Source organism: Ornithodoros turicata, unplaced genomic scaffold (genome assembly GCF_037126465.1).
Source record: "Ornithodoros turicata isolate Travis unplaced genomic scaffold, ASM3712646v1 Chromosome56, whole genome shotgun sequence".
NCBI classification, from domain to species: domain Eukaryota; kingdom Metazoa; phylum Arthropoda; class Arachnida; order Ixodida; family Argasidae; genus Ornithodoros; species Ornithodoros turicata.
This window is the reverse complement of record NW_026999384.1, coordinates 532715-541833: the sequence shown is the minus strand read 5'-3', so window position 1 is coordinate 541833 and position 9119 is coordinate 532715. Positions and strand designations below refer to the sequence as shown.

Here is a 9119-nt window from a genome sequence, read left to right as displayed (position 1 = left end):
GTACGTGCCATACCCTGCGAACAATCCTGAAACTCCGGAAGAATCGCTACGGGGGAGCAGTATCCAGTACAGTACAGTGCAGTTATAAGGGTGTGTATTGTCATCAAGCAAGATAACTACCTATGGAGGTAGCCTCTTTTACACAAACTCTATCTTACATACCAGATAACAACGCTCCAAAGGGAGATTGCTTTTTGTACGTGCCATACCCTGCGAACAATCCTGAAACTCCGGAAGAATCGCTACGGGGGAGCAGTATCCAGTACAGTATAGTGCAGTTATAAGGGTGTGTATTGTCATCAAGCAAGATAACTACCTATCGAGGTAGCCTCTTTTACACAAACTCTATCTTACATACCAGATAACAACGCTCCAAAGGGAGATTGCTTTTTGTACGTGCCATACCCTGCGAACAATCCTGAAACTCCGGAAGAATCGCTACGGGGGAGCAGTATCCAGTACAGTACAGTGCAGTTATAAGGGTGTGTATTGTCATCAAGCAAGATAACTACCTATCGAGGTAGCCTCTTTTACACAAACTCTATCTTACATACCAGATAACAACGCTCCAAAGGGAGATTGCTTTTTGTACGTGCCATACCCTGCGAACAATCCTGAAACTCCGGAAGAATCGCTACGGGGGAGCCGTATCCAGTACAGTACAGTGCAGTTATAAGGGTGTGTATTGTCATCAAGCAAGATAACTACCTATCGAGGTAGCCTCTTTTACACAAACTCTATCTTACATACCATATAACAACGCTCCAAAGGGAGATTGCTTTTTGTACGTGCCATACCCTGCGAACAATCCTGAAACTCCGGAAGAATCGCTACGGGGGAGCAGTATCCAGTACAGTACAGTGCATTTATAAGGGTGTGTATTGTCATCAAGCAAGATAACTACCTATGGAGGTAGCCTCTTTTACACAAGCTCTATCTTACATACCAGATAACAACGCTCCAAAGGGAGATTGCTTTTTGTACGTGCCATACCCTGCGAACAATCCTGAAACTCCGGAAGAATCGCTACGGGGGAGCCGTATCCAGTACAGTACAGTGCAGTTATAAGGGTGTGTATTGTCATCAAGCAAGATAACTACCTATCGAGGTAGCCTCTTTTACACAAACGCTATCTTACATACCAGATAACAACGCTCCAAAGGGAGATTGCTTTTTGTACGTGCCATACCCTGCGAACAATCCTGAAACTCCGGAAGAATCGCTACGGGGGAGCAGTATCCAGTACAGTACAGTGCAGTTATAAGGGTGTGTATTGTCATCAAGCAAGATAACTACCTATGGAGGTAGCCTCTTTTACACAAATTCTATCTTACATACCAGATAACAACGCTCCAAAGGGAGATTGCTTTTTGTACGTGCCATACCCTGCGAACAATCCTGAAACTCCGGAAGAGTCGCTACGGGGGAGCAGTACAGTCCTAGTGGGCCTACTAGAACTTGATATGCCACTCACCTTGATCATAATCAAAGAGCCGAGTCGCTGTAAGCCAGCGGCGACAGCACTCCACAGAGCCAAGTAATGACTGCTCACGGGTAATATGTGCACGCAGCCCGGCTCTCACTGCCTGAAAAATAGCCATGCTCCCAACATCTGGGCCACCAAAGGACAGCCGGCATCGGCGAATCCAAATTTGGAAGTTAATTTCCGAAATCAGCAATGCTAGTTGCTTTCGCTCTGCGCGTGCGACCGGCAACGGCTCCAGGTATCTTGAGGTGGCCCAATCAACTGCTGGGAGCCCAAATATTTGCGCCGCCCTACTCCATAGTAAAAGTGGAATATGGCATCGCAAAAAACAATGTTCTGCTGTCTCAGACATGCCACAAGACGGACAACCGTCCGTCCGACATATCCGAAAACGGTGCAAACGTTCACGCAGTGGGAGGACACCATGGGCCAGCTTCCACTGGAGACTAGCGCGCCGTGCATCAAGCCAGCCAGCAGTGATACGCCGCCAGGCGAATTTCGTTGGCACCGCTGGCCTTGCGGGACCCGGTCGCTTTTCCCTGTAGGCAGCGTAGAAATCACGGACGCTCCACGAGGAAATGTCTTCATCTGGGCATTCGACACGCAAGCGCCGCACGACAGCAACACAAGCACACAAATAAGGAGGGAGTACTTCCGCCCTGGGGCGAAGCTCGGGACTTTCGAGGAACCACCTGGTGGCGTATCCTAGGAAATACTGCACTAATGAGCAGGCCGGGTGCTCTGATGCACGGAGCGCCTCAAAGAGAATACGCGATTGAAGCGCCAAGCACCTTTCTGGCACAGCCGGTACTCCCAAGCCACCCAGATCACGGCTTCCGTGGAGTTGAGACCTACAGACCCATTCAACGGATCCGCCCCACAGGAAGCGGAACGCGTGTCGTGTGATATCTGCTTGTATTACCGCTGGCGGGGATGAAACAGCCGCTAAAAACCACAAGCGACTGTAATACCATGCTGCTAACAGCCGTGCCCGGAATGTGATCGGCAAACTTAAGTTCTCGCAGCACAGCACTACAGCGGCTGAATACTCGAGGCCAGTTGGCAGCTGAGACCCCTGACTGTCAAAAACAACTCCCAGGATTTTAACCTGAGGTCTTACAGGGACTTGAAATGGTGCAGCACAGGTTGGCTGAACATTTAAAAAAAGGCGACACTTTTGGACCTATTCAATCTTGCCCCAGAAACTGTACCGTAGAACGCTTCGAACGCTTTCTACACTGGCTCTAGGGAACTCTCGCGCGGTAGTATGACGGAGCCATCATCAGCGTACGCAAACACAGGCGGTGGGCATCTATTAGGTAGCCATAGGATAACTGAGAGAGAACACAGCCTCCCGAGGAGAGGGTTGATGGCAAGGGCATACAAGGCGGGGGAGAGAGGGCATCCTTGTCGGACACCACACGTAACGTCAAACGAAGACGATAGACCACCAGCTACGGAAACGACACTTTTTGCGCCTTTGTATAGCACCTCAACGAAGCGCACCCAACCATCGGCGAAACCATATGCCCTCAGTGTTGAAAATAATTACATGTGGCGCACACGATCGAATGCCTTCGACTGATCGAAGGAAGCCACCACTGCTGCTGTGCGTGAACACATTATCCAATGGATGGCATCACGTAGCGCAATCCTGTGGAGGTCTGACGACCTGCCAGGGACAGAACACGCCTGGCACGGGTGTAGCACCTTTTCTAAGTGCGGCGAAACACGCAAAAGAAGTGCCTTGGCTAAGATTTTGTAGTCGCATGCCAATAGAGTGATAGGCCGGTATGCATCCGAATCTCGTTTTCTGGACGGGTCCTTGCACAAGAGGACAACAACTCCACTCTGTATGCTAGAACATAGCATTCCTCGGGACAAGCATAGATTAAATACCCGAGTCAAGGAGTTACCAATTACCCGCGAGAAACGTTTGTAGAACTGAACTGGGAGGCCATCAACGCCGGGACACTTTCCATTCGGCATTGAGGAGACAGCTGCTAGAATCTCTTGTTGCGTGAGCGGCCCTGAGCCTACATGCTCTATCTTTTCCTCCGGCAGCGGGCACTCTCGGCTGATAACGGGCTCGTCGGGTGATGACTCCTCGTAAAGGGCCGCGCAATGCTCACGCATCGCTGCTTGAATGTCCTTAGGCTCGGTTAGAAGTGAGCCGTCAGCTGACCGGAGCTCGGATATACTCGAGCCCGGATTTCCTGCCACATAGCGCCGCAATAACATGCGGGAGCAATAAGCTTCCCGACACCAGCGCTCGACGTTTCTTTGCGCTACGAACTTGCGCCATGAGTGCATACGAAGAGACGCAAGGCGCCTTTGCACATCCTCTATCTCAGAGGCAGTATCATCGCTGCGAGAGCCAGGGTGGCGAAGAATAGCTAATACCTGCCTGAGTGCATCTCTACACTGCCGATGTTCACGCGCACGCTGTCTCCCCCAAGACCGAAGACGGTGTGCTGCTCCCTGCTTCAAAGCCTCCCAGTGATCTGGCCCAAAATCGGGTGCGGAACACTGTTCCGATAGCCAATCTTGCATATCACTTCTAATTTCGGGATCCTCGAGCAAGGACACGTTCAGCCGCCAAAAACAACAACCAGATCGAAAATTTAGCAGGCCAGATAGGGACAAAAGAACGCCGTGATGATCTGTAAGATCCCCAGCAGGTCGGGTCGCACAACTAGAGATGGAGTCTACCAAGCGTGGCGAGACATAAAATCTGTCTAGTCGGCTGTGATGGCCACGTGTGTTAACCCAGGTAAGCTCATATGCGTTACCATGCACGTGGGACCAAGTATCAATTAAACCAATCGGGTTCACCAGGCGCTCCAGCTCTTATCATCCAGGTCATCGTGACATTGTTAGTGCGACGACTGCCGCAAACGCTGTGTTTCAGCCTGCCCACTGCTGCATATTATCAGTGCTAGTTATCCAACTTTGCCGGTGCGGTGGAAGCTTAACAATAAAAGTGTTCGCCTCTCACGCCACTTAGCGGTGCGCAATGAAGACGCCATTGTACTTTTGAGAACTGAAATAACTGTTGATCGTGGTGTACCCTGAAAAAATGAACTTCACCACATAGCACGCACGCAGCCAACCATCATGCCCAATGACATCGCTCTTACCTCTGATTTGCTGAAAACGCGGGCGTGCGCTTTTTTTTTTTTACTTGATGACAACACGCCATTTTTTGCACAAAAGGCTTAAACGAACCAGGAGCGAGTTGATTGTGACAGCGTACAGTACAGATTTTTTGCATAAAAAATTGCGTACGCCGTTCGTTTTTCATCAAATCAACCGAAACAACGTCGACATACAGGATGGTGGTGGTGGTGGAAGTGACGTTTATTAGGAAGAGACGCCTGCAGCAGTCTGCCTGCTCAGAATAGTGGCAGCAGTTACATTTCCAAGGGAGGGGGGAGGGGACAAAGAGATTAAGCTAACACTTAGGAAAGAGGAAGGAGAGGGAATGGAAGGAAGATGGGGGTTGTCGAAATAGATACGAGGACCTGATTTGGACCTGGTTTCGCACACGCTCTTCAGAAACTCCTCAAGCCTCACATTCCACTGCCTGCCTGACATGTCGGAACCCGTACAAACTCCTCTTCAAAGGGCAGACGTCATCTCAATTTCCTTAATGAAACATGTCTGGTAAAAGCTCTGGAAACAGAGCCTGGTATTCAAAAAACACTCTTGGCGGACGCCCTTGTAACTTCCGGTTATGTACGAAATACGCGTTCCTCCACCTCGGAGGGCGGCTGGTGCAAGACCTCATAGGTGTGCGTCCTTCTGTTATGCCTATTGATATCTATGATTCACCTACACACTCGTTGGCCAAACTCTCAAACAGACGTTGCTGCACCCACAATTTATGTTGCAGAGCGGCATATCGCTAACACGTTGCAGGTAGCTTGCTATAGGAAGAAGAAATCACTGCAATGTTAAAGACATGCACTGGCTTGTTCTGGGGCCGTGTTTAGTTATGTATTCTCTTGTCAGAAACCAATGGGCTCTATGCACCACCCTAACTCCGAACAGGTCCTTTTATGCGTTCAGGCCCAATTACTTTTCCACTACTGGAAAGAAGATGGCATTGGCAGGAAGTAGTGGTGTATCTTGTAAATTTGGCTGCAAAGTTGAGCACAAAAGTAGACAACATCATCATCACCAGCAAACATTCCTCCCGATTTTCAAGGCTGGATTATTGGGCTGCCAACGAGTGTGTCGGTGAATCATTGATATCAATAGGCATAACAGAAGGCAGACCTATTGATCCTTGCTCAATAATCTGTAATTGTCACTGCATATAGACCTTGTGGCGTTACTCTCAAACCACCAGTCTGTGTGCGCTCTGTAGCCTCGTTCCCAGCGACGACACAACAGGGGTGGACTGCAAAAATCGCTCTTCCCATTGGGATGAATACTGGTGGTCGCCGTCTTTAATGACACTAATGAGTATCATCGATAAAAACGTACCATTCCCTATAACTAGTCATCTGGGCAACATCTGAGTAGCGTATCAATGTTCGAAACATCACGGGAAAACAAGACTGCTTGCTTCCGCGTGCGATATGCACACTTGTTCACGTGAGGATATCTTTTCTACACAGGTTCCCGCGCGGGAGAAAATGAAAGGACATGAAATAAACACGAACGGACACGAAAATGAACGAAAACACACATGGGAAAATGAACGAACTCGGCAAACGGCAGTCCAGATGTGCACAGTTCCTATGACTACCACGGGGTGGCAGCACTAATGGCGGCGCCCATTCGTTGAATCGCGTTTTTGTGTATACCTACAAACTAGGGCATGAAGGGGTAATGCTGGCCACGAAATTGATTGCGGTGGAGACACACAGCACAGGTCACCGTCACCCCTGGTGCACCGCCTAGAGAAGGTGGTAAAGCTTACACCCACTTAAGCCACCCACCCACTTTGTTAGTATACCATGTGATGAGAAATACACTCTTCTTGTCAATGCGTATCTTTAAAAAATAAAAATATGCTGTCTCCTGATGAAAAGGGTAGCCAATCTGCAAACAGGTACGTTTCATGTTCAATCCATTCCCAACAGACGCAGATTCCGTTCTTCAAGCTGCTCCAGTCGAGGCAAGCAACAATATTTCAGTTAAATCAGATAACTTTTATGCCAGCAAAGCTATTTGCAGCGCGCGCAAGGCGGCAGGGACCTCCACATCTCTCTACTTTTTTTCTTTTCTTCTTAGCTGTGTGCGACCTCCGAACGAATGATATTCAAACTCCTCAAGGACAAGGAAGAAGATCCTCAGTTCCTCGCGCAGGCCACAAATGATTCCAATTGTGCGTATTACCGTAGAAGGTTTCCCTTGCGTTAAGTCACCTTAAGAGGTGCATGCTTGGCCGTAAAATTTCATGATATCTCGAAGCTAGCTTTTGGTCATGAACTCTGCTATGTACCTGTATCAATACCAGATGCTGGTGATGTTCTCAGAGTTATCGAGGTTCTTTGATGGTGGATCTTCACCGACGCCGACAAAAGTAAACAAAGGCTCCCTCCGCTGTACACGACGACTTGTCATTTTCTCACTACTGCGTATTCTATTCGCTACCGATTCGGCACGTAAAACCATACGGGCGTCTGCATACTGCTCCTATACACACTCCACAGGCCCCAGCGTAATTAATTTCGTCTTGATGGGGCTCGCGAATGACATTCACCAGCGAGGGAGCTTGCTTATCTCAATGCAAAAATACTCCAAAAGCTGGGAGACGACATAACTGGACAAAAAGGTAGAGAACGCCGACTTAACATAACAAAATAACAAGTTTTACTCAGTCGTTTCGTCCGTCATGGGACGGACATCATCAGTGCCAAACTGAATGAGAGATTATACAACCGGCCGCTATTTAAGGAGATGGGAGTATTGTTCGGGAAGGGGGCCACGGTTTTTGTTACAAACCGAGGCTGCACAAATGATGAGGATGATGTTACAAAGCCAGGATGCCCCTTGAGGCCTATTGTCTCGTTCGTTGGGTCACCGACATACAACCTATCCAAATACTTGGTGGAACTCATAGCTCCGGTCACCGGTAACAACAGCCTGACGGTTCGCAATTCAAAGGAGTTTGTAGAGTTGATCCGGACGCAAGTTCTCAACGAAAATGAGGTTATCCTTTGATGTGGTGTGTCTGTTCACCAACGTTTCTAAGGGTCTTGCGGTACAGGTGGCGGAGGCACGACTACGCCAGGACAGAAGCATGCCAACTCGAACATCGCTCACAGCTGAAGAGGTGGTTATTCTTTTGCGGTTTTGCCTCAGTCAGACGCACTTCAATTTCAACGGCAGGACTTACCAGCAGATCGAAGGTTGTCCCATGGGTAGCCCCGTGTCAAGCACTTTAGCTAATCTTGTCAAGGAGCTTATTGAAGAAACCGCCATGGAAAGATTTTGCCATCCGGTCAAGTTCTATCGCCGCTACGTCGGCGACACGTTCGTGATTCTCAACAGTGACCACGTTGGTGACTTCCACTCGGTTCTAAAGAGCATTGCGCCATCGATCAATTTCACTTACGAGACGGAACAAAATGGCAAGCTTCCTTTCTTGGATGTGTGTGCGCGCCGATGTAGCTCGGGAGATATTCAAACATGTGTCTATCGAAAGCGTTGTGATACCGGCAGTTTCCTTGGGTTTGACTCACATCGCCCCACGGAGCACAAACGGAGTGTGGTACGAACGTTATTTCATCGATCTGAACAGTTATCATCCTGCACTGAGTTACACGCTTCTGAGGACGCTACGATCACCGATTATCTGGACAAACGTGGCTACCCACGCAGGTTTATCGAGGACACTCGCAAGCGCATGCAAACATCTGGACCGCGCGACGGGAACCGCACCCGCCAGGCACGTGTTGTCATCCCCTATGTCGAAGGCGTTTCTGAATCTATCCGCCGGGCTTCGCTTCCGTTGGATATCAGGACTACGTTAAAACACCATGTTAAACTTCGAAGTGTCATATCGAAACCGAAGGACCCGGTCCCGCCGGAATACCAGTCTGGAGTAGTCTACAAAGTACAATGCCAAGACTGTGACACGTGCTACTTTGGCGACACAGGCAGAAAACGGAATACTCGTTTCAAGGAACACAAACGGGACATAAAGAGCAAGACCCACGCCACAAGGTTTAAGACGGAGCTTACAGAGCATTGGTGGAACATGGGACATTATTTCGACTTTGACAACGCGGTGACCTTTGCTCGCGAGCAAAGATGGGGACCCAGGAAGCTTCTAGAGTCGTGGCGCATACGTGGTGACCCCTCGGTTTGTAACAAAAACCGTGGCCCCTTCCTGAACAATACTCCCATCTCCTTAAATAGCGACCGGTTGTATAATCTCTCACTCAGTTTGGGATAATGTCCGTCGCGTGACGGACGAAACGTCTGAGTAAAACTTGTTATTTTGTCATGTTAAGTCGGAGTTCTCTACTTTTTTGTCCAGTTATCTCAATGCGCCGCATCATCGTTCATTTCATCGACGTCTTCTTTCTGTCGCACACCGATGTCTGTCCACTCCGCTTTGAAACACCGTTCATTCAGTTTTCAACATATCAGCACACAACCACTGCGTACTCTT

At 49.0% G+C, this 9119-nt stretch overlaps 1 protein-coding gene across 1 annotated transcript; it reads left to right on the top strand.

Moving 5' to 3' along the window:
• The first annotated feature begins 7646 nt into the window (after positions 1–7646).
• LOC135374408 (uncharacterized) lies at positions 7647–8900 on the top strand. Its single transcript, XM_064607372.1, has one exon. The coding sequence runs from the start codon at positions 7647–7649 to the stop codon at positions 8898–8900; it is 1254 nt and encodes a 417-aa protein (XP_064463442.1).
• The last annotated feature ends 219 nt before the right edge of the window (positions 8901–9119 follow it).

Coding starts and splice junctions, on each gene's coding strand:
- LOC135374408 (XM_064607372.1), top strand. CDS start 7,647: ATGAGGTTATCCTTTGATGTGGTGTGTCTGTTCACCAACGTTTCTAAG.